Source organism: Bufo gargarizans, chromosome 5 (assembly GCF_014858855.1).
Source record: "Bufo gargarizans isolate SCDJY-AF-19 chromosome 5, ASM1485885v1, whole genome shotgun sequence".
Classification (NCBI taxonomy): domain Eukaryota; kingdom Metazoa; phylum Chordata; class Amphibia; order Anura; family Bufonidae; genus Bufo; species Bufo gargarizans.
The window spans coordinates 193,070,433-193,091,699 of record NC_058084.1 but is presented as its reverse complement, the minus strand read 5'-3'; the positions used below and the strand labels follow the sequence as shown (position 1 = coordinate 193,091,699).

The window sequence follows — 21,267 nt, the reverse complement described above, 5'->3', positions numbered from 1 at the left end:
GTCTGGCATTATCTTGTTGAAAAATGCAGGGTCTTCCCTGAAAGAGATGACGTCTGGATGGGAGCATATGTTGTTCTAGAACCTGAATATATTTTTCTGCATTGATGGTGCCTTTCCAGACATGCAAGCTGCCCATGCCACACGCACTCATGCAACCCCATACCATCAGAGATGCAGGCTTATGAACTGAGCGTTGATAACAACTTGGGTTGTCCTTGTCCTCTTTGGTCCGGATGACATGGCGTCCTAGATTTCCAAAAAGAACTTCGAATCGTGACTCGTCTGACCACAGAACAGTCTTCCATTTTGCCACACTCCATTTTAAATGATCCCTGGCCCAGTGAAAACGCCTGAGCTTGTGGATCTTGTTTAGAAATGGCTTCTTCTTTGCACTGTAGAGTTTCAGCTGGCAACTGCGGATGGCACGGTGGATTGTGTTCACTGACAATGGTTTCTGGAAGTATTCCTGAGCCCATTCTGTGATTTCCTTTACAGTAGCATTCCTGTTTGTGGTGCAGTGTCGTTTAAGGGCCGGGAGATCACGGGCATCCAGTATGGTTTTACAGCCTTGACCCTTACGCACAGAGATTGTTCCAGATTCTCTGAATCTTCGGATGATGTTATGCACAGTTGATGATGATAGATGCAAAGTCTTTGCAATTTTTCGCTGGGTAACACCTTTCTGATATTGCTCCACTATCTTTCTGCGCAACATTGTGGGAATTGGTGATCCTCTACCCATCTTGGCTTCTGAGAGACACTGCCACTCTGAGAAGCTCTTTTTATACCCAATCATGTTGCCAATTGACCTAATTAGTGTTAATTGGTCTTCCAGCTCTTCGTTATGCTCAAATTTACTTTTTCCAGCCTCTTATTGCTACTTGTCCCAACTTTTTTGGGATTTGTTGACACTGTGAAATTTTGAATCAACGTATTTTTCCTTTAAAATGATACATTTACTCGGATTAAACGTTTGATCTGTCATCTACATTCTATTACAAATAAAATATTGACATTTGCCATCTCCACATCATTGCATTCAGTTTTTATTCACGATTTGTATAGTGTCCCAACTTTTTGGGAATCCGGTTTGTACTCGATCAAACGAAAGACCTGCTTAACATAAAATGTTTGGAGGCTGAATGGTCCAAAGATAAACATAACTAAAAACTGTTTGGGAAAGTGGAGGTGCAGTGACCCAGTGAGTACTGCTAATAATAGGATATTGTATATTTCCTGTAATACTATGTTATGTGAATTGTATGTAACTCCTGGCTGAACAACAGATTTAAACCCAGATCCTAGGCAACCATCACTGGGACTTTATCCCGCTCACGCCACTTTTGTGAAGTGGTGGAAAAGGGGGCGTGGCATGAATGCATCTCATTTATCATTTTCCAAGCCATTTTATGGCGTGGCAAATGGTCTTAAACTACACCAGCAAGGGAGCTGGCATAGATGAAAGCATGTCGCGAGGCCTGCAACAGCAAGAGCCAAAGAGGCGCCTGCGCCTATACATAGCTTTGGCGCATCCACCGGCAGCACAGAGGAATTAAGACTGTTGTATCAATCAACAGTCTTAAGAAATGTTCCCCTGTATCTACATTGTCTGTGGATGTATGTGGAAAAACTGTTTTTTTTTTTGTAAAAACATGTTATATGTTGAATAACACTACCCTCTACTTCCCATCCTCTGCTGCTTCCTGTCTTGAACCTCACAAATATCTACATCAAGGGTACCCCCACCTTCCAACAACAGGAGACCATAACTAAGGTGTGCCCAGGGGGAAACAGGTGTGCCCCCTCTTCACTGTACAGCCCAGGGGAGCTCTGTAGCAGGACTGCTGCCACCGTGAGTAGCGCCGCCATCTGCCACTTCTACCACTTCTGTGTTCTCATCCAACATTCCCCTTCTCAAACAGGGCCCGTTGCATAGGCATTATCATTATCTGGGTGATGCTGAGAAAGCACATTTGATGGGGTGTTTTACTTGGACAAATTGGTATGTGATGCAAAGTTTGCATGGTAGTTTGGTTACATTAAAGATATCTGGGGCAAGAGAGTTCTGGGTTTGCGGTAGGGTCTTAAAGTAGGGGTCACTGATGTATTGTTCTCAATTCTGGTCCAGAACATATGAGACAGAAAACTAAGAGTAATGAGAGGAAGTACAAAAAAAATGGAACAGATTTTAAGGGGTTTCCTGGGAGTTTCCTCTGGAAAGGTCATGCAGAGGATAGGTCAACCTGGAAAACCCCTTTAAGAGCCAAAAAGGTAAAGGCCTGTTTCAGATGTGGTGGCTTGGTCCATATTGCTAAATATTGCAAATCTCAAGGTAATGAAAGTAAAAGAAAATACTGTTCAGCTAAATGTTATACATATTGTCATACTGGCCATATTTCTAGAAGCTGCTGCTCTGTGGATAGTTTGAAGCAGAGAAAGCATGATATACCCTGTAATACTGGGAAAGAAAGTAAACATGTTTTAGAGTAACTGGACTCTGCCATGTGGTTTTATAGATACGTTTCTAGCAGGAAAAAAGTGGGAAATACTAAAACAGACAAGTATGGGCAACATAAATATAGTTGAGGTGGAACTTTGTATGTTTGTAGTTTCATTGAGTGATGAATGCAAAAGCAAATAAAACAGAAAAGTATGTAAGCTGAATCACAAAAAATATGTATTCTATTTATATTTTATTAACAAAAAACAACAACACAGTTTTACATATAAATAACTTTATTTATAAAGCCAACGATTATTCTGTAAAGTCTTACCACAATTGTAAAAAGATGACAATTCTCAGGAAAACAAGCTGAAAACATAGTAGTTATTGGAGGAGAAGGGGGTACACAAAGCATATTTATATGATATAGGATGGGTGTATGGTCTGGTTTAGGGTACATTGGAGGAATGGCTGTAAGTTTAACTAAATCAAACTAAACGTTAAACCAGTTTCTACTGTAGATCAAGAAACAGAGCTTTCACTGTCTTTAATGTTTGGTTACCAGTTGTCCATTTGATTCAAAGCTGCTTTATGTTCTGAATGTAAAACTCAGTCTCAATCATATCTTCACTCATCATCAGATTTCAGAAACTTGCTCATGTCCTGAAAAAAGAGTTTCCTGACAAAATGGGTTGACAAGAACCATTCCACTGTTTCGGTAATCACCATTGGCTGGGGATCGTGGTTCTGAAAGATGGTCCTAAGGGAAAGGAAATTGTCATTATGAAAAGATAAAAATAATTATATAAAAAAATATCAATGGGCCTTGTCCCCAAAAACATGCTTTAAGTAAACAAGTTTGAAAAGGTCCCAGACCCTAGCTCACAGCAGGGAATTGCTTTTTGTATCTTACAGGGAGCAGGTCAGCTGTGAACCCATTGGAGCCAGACAGGTGGTCCCACCCACAAAGCACTTGATTGAGCTTGGTGAGTGCAAAAGTGCTGAAGTAGGACCTTAGTAATGTGTGAGCTAGGCTGATCATTCTTTTTAAACCTGAATAAAAGCTACTTATTTCATATAAAAGTTCATGGAGTTTATTTGTCCCCATAAAAACTTTTACTTCAAGAAGATGCTAAATCACTCCTAAGTGTTACACATTATAGCGGTAATTTATTAAGACTTTTTCGATCTGCTTTCCCTGACAGCCACATCCAGGAAAAGGAAGGGAAGGCAGAGGAAACAGGAGGAGCAAAGGTGCACAGAGTGACTTGGGCCTGTCTTGGTCACTTGACTGCTCATTAGCATATTGATTAAAAGTGCTTTTACTCCAGAACGAAGCAGCGGCTTGCTAAGTGAAAGTTATCATTACATTATACTGAGTTAGTCCTACAAGGCATTGGTTTAACAAGGAATGTCCTGATGAAAGATTCCCTTTAAAAAACGTATAGCCCCATAACTAAACTTCAAGAACAGAGAGGGGTGTCCTATCTAGTGCATTACCTCTGATGTCTCCAGAGATTGGATCTCTCGTGGTAACTCCACAGCATGCTTGTTGAAATAGTCCATTGTAATTGCATTATTCCAGTAACTTAAATTATTCTCAGGATTAGAAGCCTTCTTTTTCCGTCTCATGCAGCACACAGTCAGTAAGACAGCTACAAATAAAACATGACATAAAGGTTACAGGTTGTCTATTGGAAAAATGCACTACACATAAGATGAGGTTTACATGTGGTATATTAAATATAAAATCTATTATTTACTTTTTTTTTTTAAACTTCCTATTACCAGCTGATAATTTTGGTGCATCTTAGCCCACTAGGCATGTTAGGCTACTTTTACATATATGTTTTTGCTGTCTGGTTTTGAGATCCGACATGGGATCTCAAAACTGCAGTAAAATGCATCCGTTTGAATAATACAACCGGCTGCACCGTTTATAATGGATCCGGTTGTATTATATGAAAGATGAAAATGCTGATTCCGGAACTAAAACCATTGTAAGTCAATGGGCATGTTCAGTTTCCCATTCCGCACACCAAAAACTGCTTGCAACGTTTTTTTGTCTGGCATGGGAACGCAACAAACTGGAACGGAATGCATTCTGGCATTCGGCAGAATTTGGCCGATGCTATAGCAGTAAGCGGGGCCACTGTAACAATAGGGTGAACCGCGCACATGCACAGGGCCCACCAGCGGCGGGTCACATGACTCAAGCCTCAGCTTGTCGTGAATTCAGAGTTGAATTGTGGTTTTTACAGTAATTAACGGCAAAAACGTGCAATACAGTGACCCCTAGATATGTGTAGGACCTTTGAGATACAATTGGTTGTGCATATCATATGATCATCATCTCAAAGGTCCTTTCCCCTCAAAAGACTCCACAGATGGGTAGTGTCTAGATATTATTATTTTTATACTATATAACTAATCTCTATTACCTCAGTTCATTAGATGTAACTATTACCCTGTTGTTATATCCCGCTTCAAAGCCACAAGGTTACGGCGCATGGGATTTAGACACTACCGCAAATGGATGAGGAAAACAGGCAGAAGCCTGTAAGTAAAAATTTGCTTTTGAGTGTGTGTTTATCTGTCTGTGTGTATAGTGTTATTTGTGTGTGTGTCAAAATCTGCTCTTACTCTGTATATAAGGGAACTGCACACTGTCCTCAATATATGGCCACGAGTAGTGGTGTGCAATATAGTGCTATAGTGGTCTTATTACTATAAGGAGCATTATATCTACTGGTGGTACTATAGGGAGTATTATATCTACTGGGGGCACTATATGGGGCATTATAACTACTGGGGGCTCTACAGGGAGCCTTATGGAGGGACCTTTTTTCACTACTGGAGGCACACTATGGAGCATTATATCTTTTGGAGGAACTATGGGTATCATTATATCTACTGAGGGCACTATAGGGAGCATTATATCTCCCAGGGATATTAGAGGAAGCATTATAACTACTGGGGACTCTATATGTGGCCTTATGGAGGAGCCTTTTTTTTTTTTTTTTTTTACTACTGGGAGCACTTTAGGGGCCCTAATAATAATTTGTGATCTTTGTGGACAATACTATTATTGAGCACAATGTGGAGGGCACTATTACTAATAAGAGTACTGTTGAAGGGCATTATCACTGCAGGGGGTACTAATATTTCATAAATATAGTATTTGGGGAGCATTGAAGAGCACAACGGGCACAGTATTGGGGGAAGCAGTTGGATAAAACTTTTGGGACACCAAGAGAAGGAGGATGATAGAAAACTGAGGAACCTAAGATGTCTGTGTGTCAAACTCTGCAGAGACAAGACATGGCTGAAAGAAATCATTGTGTGTTTTCTGTGCAGAATGGAGAAGATGAGGAAAAAGAATGTCTACATTAATGAGGTATATAGTGCTGTATTCTCCTGTATGCATAATGTTCTGAATATCCATCCAAATATGCCTTTAGTACTAGGGATGGGGGTTAGATTGTTCTCAAATCTTTTGAGGCCATATCAATGCCCCTGTTGAATACAATGGTGAAGCAGGGATTAGGCATCTCCCTGATTCACCATTCCCTGGCCTTTGCTCTCTGACCCCAGCAGGCAGGCGTGATGCTTAGCTGAGCAGCCGAGAGCACAGGCCAAGGATGATGTGTTCTGTTTATCGGGGAAATAGGGCTAAGCGAGTATTACAATGTTTTGCTTTTATTTCGTTAAAACTACATGGGCAGCACTATTGTAAGGGAGCTGCACTAATATAAGGGGGAAGCACTACTCTGAGGAGGCAGCATTATTGTGAAGGGGCACTAAGGGTGCAATACTTTTTTGAGGGGTACTAATGGGCAGTACTGTTGTCAGGGGAGTACTAATAGGTCATTCTTACTATCCATCTGTCCAGACAGCTGCAGGACTTCTGTCAAGGGGCTTTCTTGGCATGAGAGGTGTGGGGAACAAGTGTCTTGAGTTTATCTTCTATCTCCTCCTTTGAGTACAGTGAGTAGGACCCACCTTGTTTTTAATAACCTGCGCTATTTCTACCTTTAGTCTGAACTCCTTGTTTGACAAAGTGTTGCTTTGCCATTTTTCTCTACAATTGGGTTTGGAAGCTTTGCTTTAATATTCTTCCTTGACATGCTACAATCAGATAATAGTTTTGTTTGCAAATTTCTAGAAGATGACCTCCTCTTGCTTGCTCAAATCTATTTCAGTACTACAATGACCATAATCAGCGAGTCCCCAGAGCAAAATTAGGAGTACATTCTTGTTTCTGAATCAGTTTAACTACTAAGAATAAAATTAATGGGAATCTTTTTGCATGATGATGAACTCAAACAGCAAACTAAACAGAGGAGGGTGAAGAAAATCAGCTCTGGGCCCATCCATTCCATGAGTCTTATATAGTGAATTCGATTTCTTACCTGTATCTACATCATTGGAGCAATAATATAAACTAGAACCAAGCAGGAGACAGAAGAGGGAAAATGTGCAGGACCAGATTTGTATATTGTGTACAAAGAGAACCCTATGATGGACAGATGGGCAGAATTCTATGATGGACCTATATCACAGGGCCCCATAGCAAAACTTTCCCATCCAGTTTCTAAATATGCCTGCGTCAATTACTCCCAGGCAATGCAGAAAGTAAAGCATGATCTCCCAGATTTCTGATGTATTTGCAATTTTTTTTCTTAATTGGAAGAAAATTATTATAAAAAAAAATCAAAAAGTCACCCTCCACCTCCCCCATTTTATCCAACTTTTATGTCAGAAAACAGGTGTTTCGTAAAGTTGAAGCTGATTCTGAACACCATATTTCCTAATGTACAGGTCCTTCTCAAAAAATTAGCATACTGTGATAAAGTTCATTATTTTCTGTAATGTACTGATAAACATTAGACTTTCATATATTTTAGATTCATTACACACCAACTGAAGTAGTTCAAGCCTTTTATTGTTTTAATATTGATGATTTTGGCATACAGCTCATGAAAACCCAAAATTCCTATCTCAAAAAATTAGCATATCATGAAAAGGTTCTCTAAACAAGCTATTAACCTAATCTTCTGAATCAACTAATTAACTCTAAACACCTGCAAAAGATTCCTGAGGCTTTTAAAAACTCCCAGCCTGGTTCATTACTCCAAACCGCAATCATGGGTAAGACTGCCGACCTGACTGCTGTCCAGAAGGCCATCATTGACACCCTCAAGCAAGAGGGTAAGACACAGAAAGAAATTTCTGAACGAATAGGCTGTTCCCAGAGTGCTGTATCAAGGCACCTCAGTGTGAAGTCTGTGGGAAGGAAAAAGTGTGGCAGAAAACGCTGCACAACGAGAAGAGGTGACCGGACCCTGAGGAAGATTGTAGAGAAGGACCGATTCCAGACCTTGGGGGACCTGCGGAAGCAGTGGACTGAGTCTGGAGTAGAAACATCCAGAGCCACCGTGTACAGGCGTGTGCAGGAAATGGGCTACAGGTGCCGCATTCCCCAGAAACAGCGGCAGAAGCGCCTGACCTGGGCTACAGAGAAGCAGCACCGGACTGTTGCATGTCATTCGGAAATCAAGGCGCCAGAGTCTGGAGGAAGACTGGGGAGAGGGAAATGCCAAAATGCCTGAAGTCCAGTGTCAAGTACCCACAGTCAGTGATGGTCTGGGGTGCCATGTCAGCTGCTGGTGTTGGTCCACTGTGTTTTATCAAGGGCAGGGTCAATGCAGCTAGCTATCGGGAGATTTTGGAGCACTTCATGCTTCCATCTGCTGAAAAGCTTTATGGAGATGAAGATTTCATATTTCAGCACGACCTGGCACCTGCTCACAGTGCCAAAACCACTGGTAAATGGTTTACTGACCATGGTATTACTGTGCTCAATTGGCCTGCCAACTCTCCTGACCTGAACCCCATAGAGAATATGGGGGATATTGGGAAGAGAAAGTTGAGACGCAAGACCCAACACTCTGGATGAGCTTAAGGCCGCTATCGAAGCATCCTGGGCCTCCATAACACCTCAGCAGTGCCACAGGCTGATTGCCTCCATGCCACGCCGCAGTAAAGCATCCTGGGCCTCCATAACACCTCAGCAGTGCCACAGGCTGATTGCCTCCATGCCACGCCGCATTGAAGCAGTAATTTCTGCAAAAGGATTCCCGACCAAGTATTGAGTGCATAACTGAACATAATTATTTGAAGGTTGACTTTTTTTGTATTAAAAACACTTTTCTTTTATTGGTCGGATGAAATATGCTAATTTTTTTAGATAGGAAATTTGGGTTTTCATGAGCTGTATGCCAAAATCATCAATATTAAAACAATAAAAGGCTTGAACTACTTCAGTTGGTGTGTAATGAATCTAAAATATATGAAAGTCTAATGTTTATCAGCACATTACAGAAAATAATGAACTTTATTACAATATGCTAATTTTTTGAGAAGGACCTGTATATGCAGTAACCGAGAGGTCTACTGCAAAGGGTTAACTATTGCCAACAGTTATTTAATGTTAAAGGTAATTTAATGTAGTTAAGTTAAAAGTTATGATTTATTATTGAAGCATTTAATTATTTATGCACTGTGTGCAATACATAGATGCTTACCATTGGTAGACTGTTTAGGTTGCCAGAGTGATAGACTTAGCCCACCCCCTTGTTAGTTAGCAGAAAGGAGTCTAGTCTGATCAGAGCATCAGGAAAGATGTGTATGAGAAAGTTCCTGAAGACCAGGCCCCAAGTCTAGAGAACCTCTGTCTCTGAGACTACAGCTGCCAAAGGAGCAACGCCAGTGTACATCTGAAAGACCATATTTTATAGAAGGTCCAGAACAGTCCAGGCCATGCAAGATAATGTCAATAAGGTATCCCCTTGTTTATGCCATAAAATACTTTGCTGCTGTGGAAAGGTCTCTCGGACCTACCATACTGGCCATCCGTATCTTACTGTAATTCTGCATCCCTCAGTCTAGGAACTGCAGAAGGAGCTCATAAAAATGTAATTGCATGTGCAGCACCCCAGAGCAAGGGGGTATCTGCAAATTGTTCATTTTTTATGTAATATAATGTTATGTCATACTATGTATTGCACCCAGTATAACCATATATGGATGGCACAGTCAGTGTTAACAATCCTGGCTCAGCTCTTGTACGAGGTTTGGTGTGAACTGGCTCCACCCCTAGCTCTAGTCAGTTATAGGGAGAGTTTGGAATGGAGAGGAAACTGTAACTTGTGCTCCCTCTTCTTAGGCTCAAAAAGCTACAGAGACTCACTGATCTATGTATAATCAACAGAAGGAGAGGGGTAAGACAAAATAGATAACTAGGGAGTCTACAGTTTGCATGGCTGAGCACTGGAGCCAGTAACCTGCTACCAAAAGACTTTACTGCGGTGAGGATCACTATTAACACACCCTTCACATCTGGACATAACCTAGACAGTCGTATATATTAACCCCTATATCCTGCAGTGGACATTACAACCACCATTGCAAGAGTATGATTGCAGAAAGAGACTTGAGACAGATAGAAAGGGAGGAGGGCCATGATTCCCATCCTTGCCTAAATCTATACATAGTTATCTGGAAAGAATAGTGCACTGTGTACAGTTGGAACTGTGCTTTGATGTCAGCTGTACTACAACTCCTATTTTGCAGTTCAGTAATGAGAAGAGTTTATTCTGCCACATCTGACCTGGTTATTGACACCTGCACCATACACTCCACACGCCACACACTTTGCCTTATACCCATACAAACACTCAACATCATGGGCACTCCAACTACCATCAGGCAGAAGCCCTAACATCAGAGAGTGTGGCCCGGGGGAAGAAAAAGTACACCCTCCTTTCATTGCATGACCCTCGGGAGCAATGGAGTGAGGAAAGCCACTGTGAATGACTGTAACAGCCAGAACCACTACCACTCACATCCTCCACTCCTGCTCGTCCCGGGCCACTGCACATGGCTGTAGTTATTTTGGAGACATTAGATAGTGTTTTTAGAGAAAGGGAGTACTACCATCATTCCTGCTGCCCAAACACTGCTATTATGAGGACACTATACTATGATCTATTTTGGAACTGTGCCTTTTGCTGCTGTCTGTATTACTACTCCTATCATCAATCCAGTAAAGAAAGACACTTTTTTTATTTACTTTTTATATTTTTTTATTGATGCCATATTGGCATCACCATTCATCCTCTGGCCCTGCATTTGCACTGCTGCCTTGAGCCCAGCCAAACTAACACCAGACAGGAGCCTCAACTCCAGGGTGGACTCTAAGGGAAGAAAGGGTGCACCCTCCAGTCACTGCATGGTCCCAGGGAGTGCCAGGGTGGAGCAAGCTACCGTGAATACGTGAGTACTACAACCACCACCATAGGCAATACTCATTCTGCCATGCTCGTTTCCCATTCGGGTCACTTCAGATATGCATCAGACAACTGGCATAAATACACTTATAAATCTGCTTCCCTTTACACAGTATATTATTAAACTGACTGCCTGCAGCCACCACTAGGAGGAGCTCAGTGCATCAGGGTTTATACAGTTCTCATTAATATCTAGAAGCTGTAAATCATTTATTTTTACTTTGCTCCCCCAAGTGGTGGTTGCCAGAACATGCAGTAAATCTGTGTTGGGAACAGGAGAAGCAGTTCATTGCCTATAATGGAATCCGATGGGTTTCCATCACGGAAGATGGCACTTTATCAGACAAAATAGCGCAACAAGCTGCTCTATTTTGTCTAGTATTTTTAACAGCATCTGTGATGGAGCAGAACATACCCTTAGAGCCATTTCATATTTTTTTTATTACAAATAATGCATTTTCCCACATGTTGTGCTATGTGCAGTGAACTATATTTATCATTAGTGCTATTATAGCACAACTTTTTAGTATTACCAATCAGTAGTGCCAACTCTAGGTCAATCTTTTTATCTGTGGGTTTTGCTGACGTTTTCCCTGCATGTTGTCTGTGTTTTCTGACATCAGCACAACTAATGAAATAAATGTGCTGCGGTGCATCTGACTAATAGGTTTCTATTATTTACTTCTGCCATTCTACATTTAATAAGGTTGCCATAGTCACTGTACAATCCCCCCATCGTTACTCTCTCTTCTTACCATCATACATTTTAATGTTTCATAAAGCAAATTAAATTCATGACAGAGATGCATAAAACTGGTCTGATGATATCTTTACAATACAGTGAAGAAGTCAAGATTTGTTTGGCAATATTTTGATAGAATATAGCATATTGATATATTGGAAATGGTACATAATAGTTTAAATCTAAATCATTTACATTACTATAATACAATATTTATTTTCCCATAACAATGTAAGCATATTTTTGAAAGATAGAATACACTCAGTGGCATAGTTATAGGGGCCAAAGTACCAACTTGGGCTCCTATGCCAGTGTGGCCCCGTCACCACAGTAATACTGATATGGCTGCTAGTTGCCCTGTCAAACTATAATTGGCAATGCACATTTTTAAGCAAGCCAATAAAATTAATTAATCAGACTGCTGCATCACACAACATGGCAGTGTGTACATGCCAACTACTGTACCTTTTGTCCCTCTAATGGTCCCTTTAATGTTGTTTCATAGCCAAATGGGTATGGTGGCACAGTTACATGATAATTTGCAGCATGTGGTTCGATAAGTCTAAGTGCATGTAAGTTAAGTTCTAAGCCTTAGTTAAAGAAGTATTTGAATTTTCTTTTAGCCCTACATTTATAACATCTCTAAGGGTTAAACTCTCATAGACCTGCACAGACAACCTTACTTCTGGCTGGCACAGCAGCCGTTGTATTAATCTGGAGGTCAGACTGCAGGTCACAGCAGTACCGGGAATGGTATTATTTTATACAGAATAAAGAGAATGGTAAGGTCTTTCACTGTTCTACCCTAATGTTACAAGCAGATACCCCAATAAAAGTAGGGAAAGCTATCACTGATGCACATTTCTGGTAATAAGCGTGGGTGGCTATGGACCTCTGCAGATTGCAGGGGTTATCTTTGTGAACAGTGCGGGGATTTATGCTTTGTGGGGTTCCAAGCTGACTTTTTGCACCAGGGTTCATTTTGCACTCGGCCTTCAGTTATACCCCTAAATCCACTAGCAGAGGAAGGGCCTGTCACGAACCAGCGGGTGTGAACCCACTGTAACACGTGTCCTACCTCCTCTAAGGGCCTTGTCTAAGTGAAACCCTCAATCTTCACAGTACCCCTGATGGTCGGGATAGACTTTCCCGAGGGGAACACCAGGTCTCTACCTCTTGAGGAGGATTGGCACACGAGGCAGCTGGTCCAGGCGGACCAGGAGGTACTTAAGCAAGGTACCAGAGGTACAGGGATTGTCAGCAGTCTGAGTTGTAACCAGGAGCAACAGAACAGGACCGAAGGATGAGGCAGAGGCGAATTCAAACAGGCAATAGGTCAGGGCAGGCGGCACAGGTCAGGCAATCCGGCTCGGCAACAGGAGAATCAAGGCAAGCAGGCAGGGATCAAACCGGTAGCACAGTACAGGAATACAAGTATGAGTCAGGATTCACAAGCAGATATTAGGAACCTTAGAAGGACACAAGGACCTTGGCACTAAGGCATCTGGGAAGGGGGCTGAGCCACTTATATATGTGCAGGAGAGCTAGGATTGGTCAGTAAAGTAACATGACCTAACCCATAAAGCACAGGGTGAGGCGCCAGCCCTTAAGTGCTGCAGGGAACAAGCAGCAAGCATGCTGTGATCAGGGCTGAGAGGAAATTGGAGCAGATCCCAAAACAACAGTACCTACACAGACAGAGCCCAGGACTGCAGTGGTGAATGGGAAGCACTGTCAGCAGATCACCGGCGCCCGGTAAGCAGGGAAACATTCATGCACTTGCCATTTCTTGATAGAGTAGAAAAGACAAGGGAATAAGATTTATGGATGCACAGGCTGCCGGACATCCTCCACTGTCAAAAAGGAGGTAGTTAACCTTTCCATGATAAAAGTAGCAACTGTGGGGATTCACTCTGGTAGGCAGGGTAAGCGGATGCAGAACAGAGGCAAAAGAAACAGTTTGCAAAACTTCAGTGTTTATTCACAGAGGAGGAAAAAACAAAGCAACATTTTTCAGTCTTAGTGTTCGTTTACACAAAGAAAAGTCCAAAGAACAAAACAGTCACCTAGTTAGCAGGTTTTTTCAGCGGTCCACAAGCCCTCTAGCATGGCACCATGCCTCAGATCCCAAAACAGAGACCTCTATTCTGAGCCCAGCTGCCAAACCCGGATCGGCATTTAAACTCCTGTCCGGTATTTGATCTCACCTGGCTGGAAATCAGCCCAGCCGCCCATGTTGGGAGGAAAATACCTGCCTTCCCAAACAAATCCCCTTGCTATGTCACATACCCCCCTCTTTGTTCAACCCTGAGGGGGCGAACACATGCCAGACAGTATACCTGGGACAGGGCATCCATGTTTCCCTGTAACCGGCCTGCCCTGTGTTCTACTGTAAACTTAAAGTTTTGCAAGGACTAGAACCATCTGGTGACCCAAACATTCCTCTCTTTGGCCTGGCTCATTCACTTGAGAGGGGAGTGGTCGGGCATCAGACGGAACTTTCTCCCCAACAGATAATAGCGGAGAGACTCGAGTGCCCACTTGATGGCCAGGCACTCTCTCTCCACTATACTGAATCGGGTCTAGGCTGGAGTGAGCTTACAGCTGAAAAGACAATAGGATGCTCCTCCCTTTTGACTTCCTGAGACAGTACAGCACCAAGGCAAGACCTACTTCGAAGGCATCGGTCTGTACTATAAACTCCCTTTTGAAGTCGGCATCACCAAAACCGGGGACCCACACAGGGCCGACTTCAAAGCGGAGAAAGCCTCTTCCGCCTGGTCATTCCAGCGGAAAATCACAGACTTACGTCCCTTCAAGAGCCCTGTCAATGGAGCTGCTAAAGTGGCGAAATGGGAAAGAACCTCATATAATAGCGTACCATTCCCAGGAATTACTTTACTTGCCTAAAGGTGACAGGTTGGGGCCAATTCCTTATCGCCTCTATTTTGTTTACTTGGAGTTTGATGACTCCCCGCCCAATGACATACCCTAGGTATTTTCTTTCCTCTAACCCTATAGCACATTTTTTTGTTTAGCTGTCAGACCAGCCTTTCGAAGGGAGTCCACTGCGGCCTGTACTTTGGGCAGGTGACTTTCCCAGTAGGTACTTGACAAGATCATCCAGGTAAGCCGAGGCGTACCGCCGATGTGGACGAATCAAAATGTCCATTAGACACTGAAAAGTGGCAGGCGCACCATGCAGAACGAAGATTAACACCTTATATTGGTACAGCCCCTCTGGTGTAATGAAGGCAGTTTTCTCTTTGGCAGCCTCCGTCAAGGGTACCTGCCAGTACCCTTTGGTGAGGTCCAAAACAGAAAAATACCGGGATTGGCCTAACCTTTCAATAAGCTCATCCACCCGAGGCATGGGATATGCATTGAATTTAGATATTTCCTTCAGCTTACGAAAATCGTTACAAAACCGTAACGTCCCATCCGGCTTGGGTATTAAGACTATAGGACTGGCCCACTCACTTTTAGACTCCTTGATGACGTCTAGCTGCAGCATGAGCTGCACTTCCTCCGAGATGGCTTGTCGCCGAGCCTCGGGTACCCAGTATGGCTTTAACCAGACTTTTGCCTGAGGCTCAGTGACAATGTCATGCTGGATAGCGGAAGTACCTCTAGGGAGGTCCGAGAACACATCTGTGTTCCGACTAACAAACTCCCTGGTCTCCTGAGCCTGTTTAGAGGAGAGGATGTCAGCAATTTTTACTGTGGCAACCGCTTCCCGTGCATCAGACATAGGAGCCGGAATATCTTCCCCTAGAAAACCCAGCCACAGGCTGTCTTCAGTACAGGCCTCCCTATCTTTCCAAGGTTTAAGTAAATTAACATGGTAAACCTGCTCTGGCTTCTGCCGCCCTGGATGGTATACCTTGTAATTTACCTCTCCAACTTTCTTGAGTACTTCGTAGGGCCCCTGCCATCTAGCCAGGAACTTACTGTCCACGGTCGGTACCAGAACCAAAACCCGATCACCAGACCCGACTCTGTCGATTATAGATCCGACTCTGGGCTCGATGAGCAGCCTCCATATGCTCCCTGACAAGAGGTAAAACGGTCTCTATCCGCTGTTGCATCTTAAAAACATACTCCAGGACACATTTATGCGGAGTGGGTTGCTGTTCCCACGCCTCTTTGGCCACGTACAACAGAACATGAGGATGTCTGCCATAAAGCAATTCGAAGGGTGAGAACCCAGTAGAAGCCTCTCGCACAGCAAACATGAGGTAGGGCAGAAGAAGGTCCCAATCCTTCCCATCCTTAGACACCACCCTTGTTAACATAGTTTTTAGAGTTTGGTTAAACCTTTCAACCAGACCGTCCCTTTGTGGATGGTACACGGATGTCTGTAACTGTCTGATATGCAGCAACTTAAAGAATTCACTCATGACCTTGGACATAAAAGGGGTCCCCTGGTCAGTCAGAACCTCTTTTGGTAGCCCCACTTGGAAGAACATCTCTATTAGCTCCTTAGCTATAAGCTTCGCCAATGTATGTCGCGGTGGCACCGCCTCTGTGTACCGAGTGGCATAGTCCAGGACGACCAAGATGTGTTGGTGTCCTCTAGCGGACTTCGGTACTGGGCCTACGAGGTCCATAGCGATTCGCTCAAACGGCACATCGATGATCGGGAGAGGTACCAAGGGACTGCGAAAAAGGTGCTGGGGGCTAGTTGCCTGGCAGGTCGGGCAAGACTTGCAGAATTCTTCCACCTCCCTAAACACACTGGGCCAGTAAAACTGTTGTAGTATCCGGCCCTGTGTCTTCTGCATTCCCAAATAATTCCCGAGAACATGTTGGTGGGCTAATTCTAACACGAGTTTGCAATAAGCCTGGGGCACCACCAACTGTTCAATGGATTCACCTAGCAGCTGGTTTACCCATACAACATCTTCTGATGAACCACAAAATGGGGGAACACCAACTCTGCCCCTGGTTGTTATGGTTCACCATCTACTATTAATACATTTTCCCAGGCTCGGGATAGGGTTGGGTCCCGGTGTTGGGTGGTACCAAAATTATACCCGGAGACTTTGAGGTCTGCCAGCTCAGGACCCGGCGGCAAGTCCTCCATGTCTCCCACCATCACACTTAGCGAGGTTGTCTCCCCCTCTTCCATCAAAGTGGTGGTCACCCCTACCGCTGGCCCTTCGGACTCAGGTTTCCAGGGTTCTGGTCTCCCGCCTGAGACAGGCCACTCTTCTAGGGTTACCCCTGTCTCATGGGTATCAGTCACTCTCATAGTAGGCCACAGTATCGGGAAGCCCGGGAAGTCTCTCCCTATTACAAGTTCGTAGTGTAGATTGGTGGCGACAGCCACCTTGTGGGTCCACCTGTCGGCAACCGTGGATAGAGACACCATAGCAGTGGGGGTAATCTTTTAAGTCTCCATTAATACACATGACCCCGACTTTCCAGCCAGTATACTCAGTGGACTGTACAAGGGGAGCCCTTACCAAGGTCACCAGACTCCCTGAGTCCAACAGAGCCTCCGCTGGAGTGTATCCCTCCTCCACCTGGCACAGGTGATTCAGAGTCTCCAGGGCACCCACTGCACACATCTTTCTAGCATATAACGACTGACGGAAACCATAGTTCGTGTCCATGGGTTCCACCTGATGTGGACAGTCAGCTCATACATGGCCAGGCTCCAGACACCGCCAACAGACTATCGGAGCTGGGTCCACAGGGGGTACATCCCGGGCGGGTTTGGTGGGCACAAACCGCTGGTCTGGTGTGGAGAGTTATGGTATTTGACTACCCCCCTCCCAAAAGAACAGCCCTTTAGATTCCGGCTAGCCTCATAGCGCTCCACCAGGTGGGCATACTAATAGGCAAAAAGCTGCACCACTGTATGAAAGACTGTCATGTTAGAAAAGTTGTCATATTGATATGCTGTCTCCGATATACATTATAATATATATATTTTTTTTTTTTTGGGGGGGGGACTAGAAACTTGTTCCTCTGATCTTTTAAGATCTTGGCAACAAACCTGGCTGCTAGTGCTGCATCGATGGGTCCAGGGGCGTAGCTAAAGGATCATGGGCCCTGGTGCAAGAGTTCAGCTTGGGCCCCCACCCCCCCTTTACTCAACGCTGGTGCACCTAGCTTTTCTGCTGACCGAGGCAAAAATTTAAACTCCCCCATGCCAAATTCTCAACCTAACCTCTTCCCTCCAGTCCTACTGTTAAAGGGGTTGTCCTCTTTTTACTACTGATGGCCTATCCTCAGGATAGGTAATCAATATCAGATCGGCAGGGTCCCCAGCACCCCCGCTGATCAGCTGTTTGAAGAGAGGGCAGCTGCTTTCTCTGCTCTGTTCACCTGCTCGGCGTAGCATTTGCAGAGATTAGCAGGTAAAGAGCAGAGAAGGCAGCGCTCATACAAAAAAAAAAGCAGACAACCCCTAAAAACATACTTGGAAAACATCACATACAGCACTACAGAACATGCAGGGTAATACAGCCCCACATATGTACCTCTTTCATCCAGTGACTTCTCTTCTTTGATGTAGATATTCTCTTTTCTCCTCTTCTCCTCTCAGACTAGACTGCCATAGTCCCTTCTTCAGCCACACCTCCTCTCTGCAGAGTTTAATAAACAGACATCTTACTTTCCTACTTTTTTATTATCCTCCTCACCTTCTCAACACCCCATCCTGCCACCTCCAATACTGTGTCCGCTATGCCCTCAATGTTATCCTGCAGCAACAGTCCCCCTGAAAATACTGGTACCACACAGAGCGTCAGTACAAAAACACTTTATATTGTGTGCCAGTACAAAAAATACCCCTTTCAGATCAGACCCCCATATAAATCCTCTATGTTAGACCCCATTTTTAGACCTCAGATCAGACTCCCCCATTAGACCTCCATGTAAGGCCCCAACCCAATATCAGACTTCAGATAAGACCCCATTAGACCTCTAGACCCCCATTAGACCTCCAGACCCCCAATCAGATGTCTATACCCACATGAGACCTCTCCAAATCCCCAATCAGACATCTATACCCCCATTAGACCTCTCCAGACGCCCAGTCAGACCTCCAGACCCTCCATTAGACCTCTTTAGACCCACAATCAGACCTCCAGACCACCCATTAGACCTCTCCAGACCCCCCCAGTGAGACCACTCCAGACCCCCAATGAGACCTCCAGAACCCCCATTAGACCTATCCAGACCTCCAGACCCCCTGTGAGGACTGTCCAGACCCCCAGTCAGACCACTTCAGACCCCCAGTAAGACCTCCAGACTCCCCATTAAACCTCTCCAGACCCCAAATAAGACCTCCATATCAGACCTCAAATCAGACTGTACATTAATAAAATAACTTACCTCTCCTGTCTCCTGCCGCTACTGTCTTGGTTCTCGTCTCGGGGCCCACGCTGCACAGCCACCTGACCTCCTGCAGCGTCAGGTCAGAGTGCGCGCTGCACATCCTGATGCTGCAGGCAGCAAGGACACAGCAGTGTAGGACCTCAGAAGAGTAAGCAGGAGGAGGGGTAAGTACAGAGCTTCACCCCAGCCTCCTCCTCCTGCAAACTAGTGAGCGCTTCCATTATGGAAGTGCTCACCAGTATTCCCTTTATAAGATTCACTGCATCTTATAAAGGTAAAAGTACATTACCACTGTGACCCCTATAGCTATGCCACTGGATGGGTCACCTAAGAGACCCAGCAATGCTGCTAAAGAGGTATTAATGGGCTGCAGATGCTGAACGTGAGTAGCAGTGCAGGGGACCAAGAGGAACTTTTGCACCGTGGCCCACAAGCCTTTAGTTACACCTTGAATACAAAGACAAAAATACACATACAATATATACGCTATATATCCCCTTTCTCCGCCCTCCCCAGTACCCCTTCACTACCTCAACGGTAGAGGGAAAAAAAGGACAAATAGTTATACTATTAGTGTATTCATAACAAGAAAAGACTTTTCCAAATCATCCATATTATTAATTGAAATGATTGACTCAATTACTATTCTTGGATAGCAACTTTAGCTATCAAAGCTAAAACTAAATGATACTTTCCTGAGACCACCTGCACAATCCTAAACAATAAAATAATATTATATAACAATATAATCGTTAACCTAAACAGTAGGCATATATTAGACGCTTGACATACATGACTTCTATAAACAATGGCACTCTAATTTAATTCAAAGCAGTAACAATTTAATTACACAGTAAATACAACTAAAATCAAGCAAAGTAGGATAGGGTAAACTGACAAGCACCAAGGGCCAACACATCACTAGGATCAATACATGACAATAAAGTGCCAATGCTAATACAGTACAAAGGTTCTCATTTATCCAGTTTATAGTATATCAGTAGTAATTAGTCAGAGCCACTGAACTTGCTGTATTGTCTCTTGAAGACTTTTCATTAGTCAACCGACTGGCTTTCTCACTTAGAATAAATTGTACAAGAACTTCCTACAGACCCACTTTACAGCTGATGCCATAAAAAAATAACATCAATAGATTAAAACAGAGATTGAGTTCACCGCTACCTGGTGATATCTGGAAAAGAGTGGAGGAATTTACAGAACAGACACAGCTAGCTTAACACACTAAGGGCAAACAGAGACAACAGAACAAGTTCTCCGTTCTATTAGCCCACACTGGCAGCAACCATACAGATGTGAGATTAACTTGATGGAATGTAGCTGGGACACTGCAAAGTGACACATGTCAGATTTGCAAAAAATGGTCTGGTCCTTAACCACCTCAGCCCCCCTAGCTTAAACACCCTTAATGACCAGGCCACTTTTTACACTTCTGCACTACACTACTTTCACCGTTTATTGCTCGGTCATGCAACTTACCACCCAAATGAATTTTACCTCCTTTTCTTCTCACTAATAGAGCTTTCATTTGGTGGTATTTCATTGCTGCTGACATTTTTACTTTTTTTGTTATTAATCGAAATGTAACGATTTTTTTGCAAAAAAATGACATTTTTCACTTTCAGTTGTAAAATTTTGCAAAAAAAAACGACATGCATATATACATTTTTCGCTAAATTTATTGTTCTACATGTCTTTGATAAAGAAAAAAATGTTTGGGTAAAAAAAAAATAATGGTTTGGGTAAAAGTTATAGCGTTTACAAACTATGGTACAAAAATGTGAATTTCCGCTTTTTGAAGCAGCTCTGACATGTTTCCTGAGGTTCTACAATGCCCAGACAGTACAAACACCCCACAAATGACCCCATTTCGGAAAGTAGGCACCCTAAGGTATTCACTGATGGGCATAGTGCGTTCATAGAACTTTTTATTTTTTGTCACAAGTTAGCGGAAAATTATGATTTTTTTTTCTTACAAAGTCTCATATTCCACTAACTTGTGACAAAAAATAAAAACTTAAATAAACTCACTATGGCCATCACAAAATACCTTGGGGTGTCTTCTTTCCAAAATGGGGTCACTTGTGGGGTAGTTATACTGCCCTGGCATTTTAGGGGCCCAGATGCGTGAGAAGTAGTTTGAAATCAAAAACTGTAAAAAATGACCGGTGAAATCCAAAAGGTGCTCTTTGGAATGTGTGCCCCTTTGCCCACCTAGGCTGCAAAAAAGTGTCACACATCTGGTATCGCTGTACTCAGGAGAAGTTGGGGAATGTGTTTTGGGGTGTCATTTTACATATACCCATGCTGGGTGAGAGAAATATCTTGGCAAAAGACAACTTTTCCAATTTTTTTATACAAAG

General features: G+C 43.5%; 1 protein-coding gene across 2 annotated transcripts in view; it reads right to left on the bottom strand.

Annotated features, from left to right (window-relative positions):
- Positions 1-2,718: 2,718 nt before the first annotated feature.
- TMEM108 (transmembrane protein 108) overlaps positions 2,719-21,267 on the bottom strand; it is a 287,581-nt gene continuing 269,032 nt past the window's right edge. For both annotated transcript variants that reach the window (XM_044295635.1, XM_044295634.1), the window contains 2 exons: positions 3,944-4,098; positions 2,719-3,203 (listed from right to left, as the gene is read on the bottom strand). In XM_044295635.1, the coding sequence (XP_044151570.1) occupies positions 3,081-3,203; positions 3,944-4,098 (278 nt within the window). In that variant the 3' untranslated portion in view covers positions 2,719-3,080. The remainder of the gene's footprint in view (positions 3,204-3,943; positions 4,099-21,267) is intronic.